The 13,880-nt window shown below is 37.9% G+C and overlaps 1 protein-coding gene across 1 annotated transcript; it reads right to left on the bottom strand.

Annotated features, from left to right (window-relative positions):
* Window positions 1-867: 867 nt before the first annotated feature.
* On the bottom strand, window positions 868-2,237 carry LOC134214219 (uncharacterized). The gene is made up of 2 exons (XM_062693624.1): window positions 1,724-2,237; window positions 868-1,358 (listed from the first exon to the last, which is right to left on the bottom strand). The coding sequence occupies exons 1-2, from the start codon at window positions 1,751-1,753 to the stop codon at window positions 894-896; spliced, it is 495 nt and encodes a 164-aa protein (XP_062549608.1). The 5' UTR covers window positions 1,754-2,237; the 3' UTR covers window positions 868-893.
* Between the last annotated feature and the right edge of the window lie 11,643 nt (window positions 2,238-13,880).

Genomic DNA, 13,880 nt, shown 5'->3' on the forward strand with positions numbered 1-13,880 from the left:
TCGGTTCTATTTGATGCCCCGATGCTTTGGACAAAATTTCAGCCAAATCGGTCAACGTTTGGGCGGTGCTAAACTCGTTGGAAGTTTATATGGAAAAATGTATGTAGAAACAGTGATTTGCAGTTGGACGACACAATTTAAGATGAAGAACTATGATACTCATTCAGTTCTTGTAGAATTAAATACAGAATGTTTTGCTGAAAACCGCGAAAAGATTAGTGTATTTGGCAAAGATATTAGTATTTTACTGGAGTGTTGTATGGGTGAATTTATTTCTTTTCAAAGGTAAAAGAAACAAAATTTGCTTAAACCCCACTTCAGAGAAATGCTAATAACTTCACCGGACAAACACTAATCTTTTCGCGGTTTTCAGCATAACATTATGTACTAAATTATTTAAGATCTGAAAGAGTATCATAGTTCTTCATCGTAAATGCCGTCTAACTGGAAATCACTGTTTTATGATGCATATAAACTTTAAAGTTTAGCACCGCCCAAGCGTTGACCGATTTGGTTGAAGTTTTGTCCACAGCATCGGGGCATCAAATAGAACCGAATAAAAGGGCGGGCCATAAAAAAATTGAAAAAAGTTTTTTCCATACTGATTTGAGCCACCCTAATAACCAGCCATCAAATTTAATTTTTGCTGTGACATCATAAACAGCATGCTTTCAGTGCACTTTTTTCTACAATAATGTCAAACATATACCTACCAACAGACTAATAAATTTTGATTCAGTTATCGCTCGCACCCTTTCTTATTGTTTCACGAAAAATAATCACTTTATGACTTAACCAATCCCTTCATGTAATGAGATTTCAAGGATCGTGTCATCAAAAATTTAATTTCCAGTCTCATATTCATCACAACATTTATTACTACACAATATTTATCACACTTTTAGGTTCCCCATTTGAGGTTCTAAAACTTGCGGCACCGGTTCGTTGAAGTGCATGAACGTAACACCGTACCGGGGTCGCACATCGGACAGCATATTGCGCAGATCCATCAGATAGGAGTTGAGGAAAAAAATGCCCGAAAATTGATGAAACGTCTGAGCCACATCGGCCATCATTTCCTCGGGAGCGTGCTGGCGTTGACGGTTGCCGCTTCCTTGGCTGGTTTTGGGTTTCACATGGTCCACGGACCGATCGGCACGGATGACGTTCGAGATCAGAAGGAGTATCGCAAACAGAGTCACAACGCGCGACATGGCTGAGTAAGAGTTGTGTGAGAATAGAATGGCTGAGAGCAAATGGATGGTATTTGCGAACTGAGATGTGGTCCAACGGTGCGCGTTTGTTTTGGCGGTGAAAGTAACCTCGTGTTGTGGGATGTTCCTTTGGAACTTCGATACCTAAAATTATGTTGGGCTATGTGAAAAAGTGAGACTGTTACCAGTGGTACATATTATCAAAGACAAACGAAAGGTTCAGATTTTAAGTGTCGTTCCGAAAAAATTGTCGCTTTTGTGGAAACTTGTTGAGTAAATCAAAATTATTGTAACAAGAATTCTTGAATTTTTGGCTCTTAATTGTAATTGTGTAGTTTAACAATCCTTCAGTGACCAGACATTCATATTTAGTAACACAAAACTAACATTGGCTTAAGAATTATAATATTTTTCAAGTAAGAAATCTGTACCAGTATTCAGTTCAGCTTAAACATGTATTTCAATACACTGCTCTTTCGTTGCTGTGTATGTTTTGTTTCAAATATTACCAAACTATATAAATACACAAAACGCAGCATCCAAAAAGCTCAATCCATCTTCGAACTCAATAACATTAACATTTTTATTCCAAACTTTCTCAGATAAAAACATTGGTCCAAATGCATCGCAATCATTTCGTTATCACCAGTTTGGTGGCTTTATTTACAATCGCTCCTGCCTATTTAGTTGATTCACACACCGATACTCATCACCGTCCAAACGATAACCAATTACAGCCGAACTATCTAACATCCGAACCTCGTGCATCGATGATGCACTCATTGCCACCGGCCGGAAACACGATCGATTCCTACCTAAAGTACTGCGAAGCCGTCATCCACTCGCTGGAGAGCGAACTGCCGAGGAAGTCCATTTTTCGATCGCTTTTCATGGACAAGGTTCGGCTTTCGTCCGGATTCGATAAGCACGTGAAATTCTCCTACGCTGACATCTTGAAGAATCTGCCCGATCAGTATTATTGAAAAAAGTTGGGAAGGGGTGGAATCTGCCTGCAATGATGAATAAATAAGCTTTATGTATCAGAATGAAGCATGTGGTTTTTATTTTTTCCTTTCGAATGGTGAAAGTATGACCTCTCATTTTCTCACTTGTTTCCACCCAAATGGTAAAATATGGATAGTGGTCCCTGTCTACTTTAGTTCAGTTTCTGACTAGTATCCAACGAGAGAGGATTCAATAAGAAACACATATCCAGTTACAATGTCACTAACAATTTCGTTCCTTATTCTCATTGCAGTTTCAGCTAGTTTGACCGAAACTAAAGAAGCTCCGTTGCCGGAAAACTTCATTGAAAGAGTTCATGCCATATGCAAGTGGTTCGATGTTCGCACTTCCGTTTACCGGAAGGCAAACACGTTGCTGAAGCAGTTGACTCGGAAGCTGGATGCCATCCCTCCATTTCACGGCGGCATGGACATCTACTACAACCGATGGAATAGTGAATCTGGTTTGAACGGAGGTGCATCACCGGAATTGACGTTGCTGCGGTCGGGGTCAGTCAATGGGACACGGGAGATTCGAAACCGAGTATCGCTACTGGTGAAAGGGATGTTGGATCAGCAGGAGGTGCAACGTGTGCTGACATTGATGCCCGAAATACGTGACGCTTTCAAAAGGCTACCGTGAATATTCGCAATAAATTAATTGAAGAGTAACAGTTCTTTATGCTTTCAAGTAGTTTCATGTATCACTCACCATGTCATATGGGCGTATATTGCTCACAAATAAATAATAGAATATTTTCTACTTTTGCTCACAATGCATCATATAGGGGAACGGCTCGGCACTTCATCCTATAACTCCTATTTCCATTCCATAGAAAACAAAGCAATAAAAAGGAATTTGTTTTTTTTTTCTTATTTTTGTGTTTTTTTTTCACCAGTGAGCAATGGTGTTAACAAAAAAAAAGCGACGAGATTGGGTCTGTATTTCTTTGTTTTGTAGACTGTATCAAATTCATGTTTAGACCGTCGTCGGATACCGGAGATAATCCGGCTTGATTGAGGCCATGTCAACAATGCTTTTTTTTGGTTGCTTGTATTTTTCATATGAGTGAAATATTGACTCTTTTTGTATTTTTTACAGAAGCTAGGGTTTTTCTAGAGTTTCTTTCACAAATCAGTCGACGAACACCTGAGATATGGCAGTTTCCGTGAAATCCGTGGATCCGATTCTGAGCAAACTAAAACTGGTTACACTTCTTTTATTAATATATCAATATGGGTATCAAACTTCATGGTTTTCAAAGACTAAAACAATGCCAATATTGTTGGTACATAGGAGAATGGTGCAAAATGCACTAATGCAGAAAATAGTCCGACTAAATCGTCACCACAACATTTAATAAGAAAGGTCAAAATCACCGGTCGCACAGACTGGACTACATTGGACATCGGACATGACATTTATTTTACATCCAGTGGACTACTGGAGAATTTTCCGCTTCACGGAAAATTTCTCCTCACTAGGGCAGGAATCTAAACCACACTACACAGCACATGCGTCTAGACGGCTGACGTCGCTAACCTCACGACCATGAAGCCCACATTTTGGAAAGAGCGTTCCCATTACAATTTCACATTACCTATTCAACACCATGTTTTAAAAATGTAAAATCTGCTCACGATGCTCTTCTATCCATCTAAAGAAAATTCTTTTGAATTTCAAAGAGAAATTCTTCAAATATGGAATTTTCTAAAGAGGTTTTGTGTGAATTCAAGCGATTGTCTTAAATATTTATTAAAGAGACTTTCAGCCCGAGGCTGGCTCGTCTGCTATAACGAATTTCTCTCCAGTATTCATAAGAATTTACATTTAACATTCAGAATTTACTTTGTCATAAGACATAAGAGTTTGTACAATCCCATTTAATTCCACCACTTAATTGTACCTTGGCAGCTGCGTATTTCGTAATAGTAAGTTCGTCTTCAGTGTCTCGTACTTGACTTGACGTACTTGACTGAAGACGACCTTACTGTTGAGGTCGAAATACGTATCTGTCAAGGTACAATTGTGGTACAAGTGGTGGAATTAAATGGGATTGTACAAACTCGTCTTATGACAAGTGAAGACATTCCACTAAAAAGCTCAAAATAATTTTCTTAACATTCAGAATTTATTTTTATTGGAAGTTTAGGAAATTCAATTGGAAATTCCCAAAAAATTACCTAGAAAATTGGGAACATTTTTTTTGTTTCAGCAACTCAAAAGAATCTCATGTTGAAGTACAGACAATGATCCTTCGCTTCAATTAATTTACCGCTGTAAAGGATAATAAATTTTCGGAGAAATTCAAAAGAGTTTTCTTGGCAATCTAAGAAGATATTTTTGGAGAAGTTCTGTAGATTTTATCTAATTTTTAAGATTCATACGTGGAACTGTAACTAGAAAGCTTCCTATTCAAATAGATAATAATTTCCGTTGAGTTTATTCGAAAGAATTAAGTAGAAGATTTCCGGGAAGTTTATACGATTTTCTGTTCAAATTTAAAAGACATGACCACTGATGATTTTCGGAAACCTAGGGCAATCGAAACCCTATCGGCAATCCAATATTTCACTCAAAAATACAAACGATAAAAAAAAGCATTTTTGATATGCCCTTAAACAATCAATTCCATTTAGGGAGCTGTGCTCATTGCCCATGCATTTCTTCTAAATTTCCGGCCCTTAGCTTAGGCTTGTTCACAGACTGGCTGGCTGATCCACTTCTACAAATCTCCAACAAACTTCCAGACTCAACTCCTTCTGCCTCCCTCCGTCAAGGGGCCGTACACATATTACGTAAGCACTTATGGGGGGAGGGGGGGTCGGTCAATATCTTACGCTCCATATAAATAAAAATTCATTTGTATGAAAAAAATCTTACATGGGGAGAGGGGGGGTCGAAAAACCCAGAAAAATTGCTTACGTAATAAGTGTACGACCCCCAAGGGTGGTCCACCAGTTCCGGTGAAGGAAACTAGCGGCGGCTATCGCAGGGGACGCGACGCTTTCACGCATTGCGCCGACTTCGTCTTCACGTTGCATAGAAACATTTCCGAAGCGCTTCCTTTTTCTTACTTCAGCACGTTGGCTGTTCGTGTCCCGAGGTCCGTTCAACGACTCCGGTTGGCAGAAGTATTCCGGTTCACCGTCATCCCGACGACCCGAAGCCAAACACTGTTCACTGCGCTGGATACTCCCCCGAACCGACGCTTTTTCGTTAATTCCTTCTCCATCCACGCTACAGCTCCGTCAATATTTACGTTACGAGTCTGCTTACCGCATTCCACCTGGCCTCTTCGTGACACATTCGCTCTGCGATGTTTTCCGCCCTCAGGACAGGCATTCCTCTACGTCCTTCCGAAAACATCGGGCCATCGAATACCACGTGCTCTGGAGTCTTCTCTATGTTGATACACACCGGGCATAATAAACGTGCATTTACGGAAACAGAAGTGTCCGGACAGGAACTGGGTAAGGGGAAAGCTCACCTTTTTATGCTTCCTGTTCTCCCACGTCGATACATTGAGGATGAGTCGGTGGGTCCACATGAAAGTTGTATCATGCTCGAGGAGGACTTACAAGTATTCGAAGTATTTGAGAGACGGGTGGTACATTTTTGCCGGTGTGCAGAAGGACGATGTGTGTCTGTGGAGGATGAACCACTAGCTCGCCCAACTCTACGACGAATCCAGAAGGTAACTAAAGCTAGCGCACGGATCATTTTAGGGAATTGTGGACATGGGTGTTGATATTCAACCGGTCATCGGTCATTACTCCTTGATGTCTCAGAGTTAGCACCGACGGTATGTCGTGGCCTCCGACGGTAGTCTACAATACATTCGCCGAATTACTTTGCAGTTGACCTACATCACTCCCGTATTGTGGTGAGCCAACTGTAGCCTGACTTCATTCATTCAAAATTTAACTGCGTCGGTCGTCTCCGCCACCAGCATTTCCACCACTTTCAACGACTCACAGATTATCGTTGGGATAACTCACAGATTATCAACCGCGAATCCAAAGATCTTCACGCCTGTAGGAAAATTCAAAGTTAGTGTCCCGTTATACTTCACATTCTACAGCGTTGAGCCGAATATGAAGCCTCGTTCGCCGTAACCCTAATTGACTTCCGCTTCCGGGGATCCGCATTTTGTGCACCGCCGCGCCGTGGCGATGACCAGTTAGCACTGTTAAACGCGTTTTCGACGTCAATCGTTATTACTGCGCAGAACCGATTGTTGCCCATCTTCTTCCTGGACACCTTACCCTTTATCACCTTATGCAGACTTTATCTCTCGTCGTGCCGACGGCAGTCGTGTTCCAACCTGGTGACCGCTATGAGGGTAGTCCTCACAAGATCTCCAAATCATGTTTTTCATCATCGACTCCCTGCCATCTCTGCGGAATGTACTGATGGTACCTTTGCTGCCCAGTCTGACTTTGAGCTTTGCTAGCGTCTTCAGCAAACTGTAACCTCTGGCGTTGATCAGTCCGCTTCCCAATTCCACTACTCAAGCGTTCATTGAAGTCGCCTCCGATGATTACTAGTCTTTAGCCGATCCGCTTCTCCTTGAGTGCGTCCAGCATCCGGTTATACTGTTCCAATGTCCACTTTGCGTGTGCGGAGCAGCTACACACGAAGATCCCGTTAATGTTGACGTTTACGAAACTTTCTCTTGAACTGTCTACCACTTCTTGTATACGGAATTTGCCTATCACTTGAGAGTCGCAGTCCCCGATGAATCCACCACCGAGTTGTCGCTATCTGATCTCCATTAATCCCGGCCCATCATCACCTTCTTGTATGCAGGGCATTGGAAGCCACCGTCGTATGGTCATTTCCGTCCTCCGGTTGCAGAGCAGATATCTCGGTTGCTTCGTACAATCCCTAATAACGTGTGCTACTTCGCAACATTTTCTTCATAGACTTGATCTGTCCGGACACACCGACCCTCCTTTTTTGCCTTGCTTAGCCCCACCACTTTGTTGGCAGCATCTGCTGGTAATCGTATCGCTGCTACTTGCTTTCCTCAGCCGAATCACCATTATTTTTTTAAATAGTAAAATTGTTATATTTTCATCGTCTTATGTTTTCGATTGTTTTTTCATCACCTTCCCAAGACGCTGATGACCCAAAGAGTGACTAATAATAATCTTAGCCAAGTCACTCCCAACGATACAACATCCATCACCTAATCATGTAGACGGAACGGTTGGTATGAGATGTCCCCGTTCTATAGCTTACATGTGAAATTAAGTTGAGAATTTATTTTCACAGTTATATTAAACAACGCTCACTAAGAGCGATTGATTGTTTATTCTCGCGAAGGATGAACAATTGAACAAATTAAGGGGACTCTAATACTGTTGTGTAGAAGTTGGATACGTCACATCACTTTTCATGGTGAACCCCGATCTATTTTACTGATCACCCCATCCAACTAACACAACTTCCTTCCCGTGGTAATTGGTGAAAAACAATAGCGGTGTAAAAATACAAATCATTAAACGCAAAGCGCATTTCAGGGCTGATGTCCACGTAGCGTCTTTTCAACTCAGCGTTAAAAAGGCGTAGGTGTGCATTGAAAATTACCGGTAACGCAGCGTCAGTCGCATATCGCCGATGCATATCTGCGTTATTTGAACATCTTAGCCTTAGATCCTATTTCCATAAAAAAATAAACGAAAAAACAGGTTGCGATTCAGTCTCAATTTCCACAACAAAAATTTGGAAAGGAAAAATGGGGGGAAAAAATTCCGCCGCAGATGATTTTTGGCATCACGCCGCCGACACTTTTGGATCAACGGGCTGCTACAATTTGGAAAAATGTTCATGTTTTTACAATAATCCAAGAAAAAACTTCAAAAGAATTTCTTGTGGATATTCAGGAAAAATCCTGTAAACAAATTTCCTGTAAAAACTTTGACATTACTTCATGAAATCCTGATAAAGTGCTGGCATTCCGAATGATTTTTGAACAATTCGCCCTGAAAAATTTTGCTTGGAAATTTTGCTATAAATTGTTAATGAAAAAAAAAACAAAACATCTCCAGTGTAAATTCCGAAATTTTTTCCTTAAAACTCCGTTAAAATTTCCATGTGAATTCTGTCTGAAAATTCAAAGCAGTCCCGTGGGAAATACATATAATTTTCGGTGGAAAAAATTGTTCCTATTTTCATTTTTTTTTTACATTCTTATGAATTTCTTCGATAAGTTCTTCCGAATTTCCAAAAGAAGATTTAAGGAGCACACTTCAAAATGTTCAGAATCCAGTTAGCCTTGCGAGCAAAAGCGTAGGATTGCCAATCCGCAGATGGCGAGTTCGATTCTCGTTCCTGTCTAGGATGTTTTCGGGTGGAAAACATTCTCGATACCCTAGGTATAGTGTATCCATCGTATGTACTTGCTACACAAGATATATAATCGTGCAATGGCTGGCATATTAAAGCAATCAATTTATAACTGAGGAAATGCTAATAGAATATACTAAGTTGAAAAGTAGACCAACTTCCAGTTGGATTGTGGAGCCATAGAAGAAGAAGAAGACTTCTAAATTTTTCAAGAAAAATTCTTCTGAATTTCCAAGAGATATTAAACAGCCAATGCCACATGAAACACTTTGATATTTCCGTTGATTTTTTGTTTTTGGATATTTTTTTTCAAATTTGGAATTTTGAAATGAAAATTTTCCGGAATACTTTTTTACGCTCTTTGTGAAATCTATCACATTCTTTTTTAAATTTTCCAAGTATTTTTTATTCGAGGCATTGTTTAGAATTTCCACAGAAGAGCTTTTGGATTATCTCCAAAAAAATCGTTGGGTTTTCAAACAATAAATCTTTAAAATTCTCAAGGTATATGTTTTTTAAATTTGACCCACAAGTTCTTCCAACTTGGCGAGCGTGGGGCGTATCCGAGGATGGAGAGATGCGGCCTCGAACCGTGTATTGTGGCGTCAAATCGTTGATTCAGTGTTATCTGTTTAGATGTTAACTAAATAAATGAAAAATGAAGTTCTTCCAAATTTTCATCGGGAATTCAATGTTCTTTGAAGATTCATTAAAGTTTCCCAGGGTTTTGAAAAAAATCTTTAAAGATTCTGTAAAAAAAGTAAGCTGGAATTTTTTTCTAATTTATACTGGAAATTCTGATGTTTATTGGAATTTTCATCGTAAATATGCATTTCGGATCCTGCTACGGATTCTTCTAGTTCTTCAAAATTTCTACCCATCATTTTTCGGAACTCTTTCACAGAATTTCGGAAAAAATGTCGTTGAAATTATAATAACTTATCCGTGGAGACTCCGAAGAGTTTCTTGTCAATATACCGAAGGATTTCCCTTGCAACTCAAGAATAGTTATTTTTTATAATTCAGAAGATCTTAGAATTGAAAACTAATCCAAACAATAAATGTAGGCAATAATTTAAGCTTAAGAAGCCTTGTTTTTAGGATATTGAACAATTGGGATAACTGATCGAAAAAATTAATAATGCACCTAAATGTTCTAAATGCACAAAATTCTAGTAGTGCGTATGAAAAAGGTTATGACATAGTGAAGCTTGCATTTAAAAAATTAACATGAAATTCTAAATATAATGCTTTTTAAATTCATAAAACGGTTTTAGAACTAAGGAGATTCCTGCGATATGAAAAAAAAGTGGCAGTGTTCCAGAAAAAACACTTCAATTCCTAAAAAAAAAATCTAGGTTAAAAAATAGTGTTACAATAACGATTGAATTTGAATTCCAAAACAAATCTCAACCCTTTCAGGACGGATAGGTCATATATGCCAAGCGTTTTAGATTGTCTTTAAAATCACAAAAAAAAGCTAGAACACCATTTTCTTCAGCAAAATTGTTCATCTAGATATTGGCTTTACAGAAAAATATGGGAGCTCAAATTTGACTGGCCCTGAAAACTCAGATATCCGAAACCTTGGGTAGATTTCGATTCTATGTAAGAGCATGCAAATGAAGTTGAAATGTTTGAATCATTCTGAGCACTCAGATAAGATGGGTCATCTTGAACGTTAAGACAGTGATTAATATTCAAGAATACTCCAAAACGTTCTCAAGTGCAGCCCACGATATCTACGAGATCAATCAAAACATTTGCAATGTCCTCATCATCGGTATATACCCAATCCGATGCAATAAGCGTATGATCCTAATTTTCAATAACATGAGATCCAAGAAACAAGGTACCCAAAATTATCTTGAGTCAACATCAAGTTGCACAATGACTATGAGGTTTGTTCGAAAACTTTTTTGTAGGGCCTTCGAAGCACTGGGTTCACGGACTTAAATGATTAAGTAGTTCAAACATTACGACTTCCAGGACGTTTTGTATAACCTAAAATGTCTGTAGTAGCTTGTATAAATAATAATTGAAGTCATATCAACCCAATGGACCTACTAGGATATTGTATCATACATCATTCATAAGTAAGTTAATTAGAAAATCGAATGATCCGAACTCCAAAATAAAAATTGATCTATAATACATTCATTCCTCTATGATTCGCTTATGAAGGGACCATTGATTGAAGCATATTCGAGATGTGGAATAGAAGTTCCTTGGAAAATTATCAAAATTATTCGAAATAACCATCAGAGTGACCGAGATTTTTTTTTAGTGTGGCATCATTGGCTTCCACGGGTCGATATCAAAATAAAAGTTCAATGAAGAATTAGAAATTTTGAGAGATGAGCCAGCTCTGGACTGAAAATCTCTTTAATAAAAAAAAATAGAAATTTTCCAATTTACCAATAAAGAAATCAGGATATCAGTATTAAATAAATACTAAATTCCACAAATAGTTGAAAATTTTCCACAAAACAATAATAAATTAGCACTTGTAAATTGCAATTTTGAAATAAAAATTTTTCATAAAGAAATCAAAATGTTCCACGAAAAAAATACAAAATTTTCATGAATAAATCAATATTAGCAATAAACAATTACAAAAATTTTCACAAAATAAATATTTTTTTCCACAAAAAAATATTTTGTTTTCCACAAAATCTCTATATAATAAAAATGAGTTGAGATTTCCTTCCTGACGATTTAACTCGCAAACGGGTTGACCGATTTGCAAGATTTTTCCCTAATCGATTCGTTTTGGGATCCACAAGGTTTGTATATAGTTGGTGAATTTAACGGGGAAATGTAAAAAATCATTAAAATACAATTTTGGGTCAGCTGTTGAGGAAAACAAAACAAACGCACGGAAATTGATCTAGAGTGCGGTGCTGCAAATAATTCATTGTGACATTTCCAACACCTGGGCAATGCTGAGTTTACTTTCACATCAATAAAGAGCAATAAAAAATAAGAAAATTTCCATTAAAAACATACTAAAAAGTATTCAAATTGATAAAAAATTTCAATGAACTTCAAACGCTTTTAAAGAAGAGGTAATCTATGGAAAAATGCTCAATTTTATTGTTTTTTATGTTCTTTAATGGAATTTTTTTTTATTAATGCTCTTTATTGATTTTTTCGTGGAAAGGTTTTAATTCTTGGTAAAAATATTTATTCAGTGGATTGATTTATGGAATGTTTGAATTTTTTACGTGGAACGTTTTTATTTCTTTATGGAAAATTCTTCTTTTATGTTTGCAATTTTTGGTTTTAAAATTCTTAATTTATTTTTGTTTTGTGGAAAATTCTTGATTGTTTATGGAAATTTTGCATTATTTGTAGAAAATTCAATATTTTTTTTATTGCTCATACCATGATTTCTTTATTGGAAATTTCCTAATTGTAATGATTTTTTTTTTAATTTTTTAGGCTGCGTTTTTATTTCAGTCGATATCGTATCTTACAGATCGACTCATGGAAGGTCTGTTGTAGTTTGAGAAAGTAATAAATGAAATAGCATCGGCTCAATTGACCTGCTTGGATGCTTAGCGATGCACGGATACATCGTTCAGGACTTGGTTGATCGGGTCGTTTCAAAACTCCGTAATATCATGTCTTATGATTACATAGATATTTGTGGACATATTCTCAGCTTAGGACATTTTGTTTTTTGACATGATTTTTGATACTTTCGAGGATATGTACTTCAGAGTAGTTTGGCTTATGACACCCGAAAAAAATACGACCTTTCAGTTTTTTCTATACTAGTTTTGACAAGATCAAGTGGAAAACCTTAAATATGTACGTTGAATCCATGTTAAAAAAACCTCCTGAAAAGGTTAAATACCAAAATATAACAATAAATTCTAGAATAACAAAAGCAACCCAAAGATATTAAAGACTGTAGATTTAAAATGAAAACTAACATTTCAAGCCAAAACTGTATAATTCAGGCAAATTAATATAAAGGACATTGTGTTACGGTTCTGATTAGAATCATATAATAATAATGCATAATAATGGCATAATGAAGAGAATTTTGAGATTCTGAATAAAACTTGTATGCCCCTAGAAAAATCTATTAATATTGGAAGGTAAACTAATTTGACGATTCTGAAAACAATCCTGGAATTTCTACAGGAATGCTACTCAAAAGAAACAACAGCAGGAGGTTTTATTTGCATATCTAAGATTGAGCATGAGCATGAGCAAGATTTTTTCTATGTACAGGTTATCCGACTTCGTCAGTAGATGGGAATAACCAGCGTGGGGGGGAACATACATTTTCAGTGCAAAACGTAAACAAACGAGCATAAATACCATACAAAAATCCAAGATGGCTGAGTTGAGGATATTGACAAGTCGGATAACCTGTACATAAAAAAATCTTGAGCATGAGCATGATTGACCGCCCACGGTTGCTACTCCGTTATTGCCAGGTCAGCTGTAATTACACAGAGAACCAACAGATGAAGTTTGGGACTAACATCATCGTCAACATCGTGTAAGAACTGGTGACCCAAAAATAAGCAATACCAGCGCCGGCCGTGTCCGAATGCAGGTCAATTAAGGAATGGGTAGAAAAATACTAACATGATACTCGCTTTGATAGAAGCCGACGAGTCATCTGCACTTCCACGAGAAATCACTGGGATGTTGGATATATGGGGTAGGTATTGTGGCAGGGTTAGTTTTGGAAAACGGTGTGCCGTGTATAGCGTGTAGTTTGATTAATTCAAAACATAATCGAACGAACACTAATTTTTGCCTTTCTCGTATACTAAGTATACGGTAAAGGCTATATAATCGCTCCAAAAACAAACTTTTTATAGAAGGCCCGGAGACCCATAGTGTTATATACCAATCGACTCAGTTCGACGAATTGAGGTGATGTCTGTGTGTGTGTGTGTGTGTGTGTGTGTGTGTGTGTGTGTGTGTGTGTGTGTGTGTGTGTGTGTGTGTGTGTGTGTGTGTGTGTGTGTGTGTGTGTGTGTGTGTGTGTGTGTGTGTGTGTGCGCAAAACTACTAAAAAAAATGTCACTCATTTTTCGGGCACTTACCCTTAACCGATTTGCTCGCAACAAGTTGCATTCGACGCAGGATCCTGTCCCATTGTTTCCTATTTGAAATTGGCCAGATCGGACTATGGGATCAAAAGTTATGGCCAAAATACAAATTCATACGAAAAAATCGCGTAAAAAATGTCACTCATTTTTCGGGCACTTACCCTCAACCGATTTGCTCGCAACAAGTTGCATTCGACGCAGAACCCTGTCCCATTGTTTCCTATTT

This window comes from Armigeres subalbatus, chromosome 2 (genome assembly GCF_024139115.2).
Source record: "Armigeres subalbatus isolate Guangzhou_Male chromosome 2, GZ_Asu_2, whole genome shotgun sequence".
NCBI lineage: Eukaryota > Metazoa > Arthropoda > Insecta > Diptera > Culicidae > Armigeres > Armigeres subalbatus.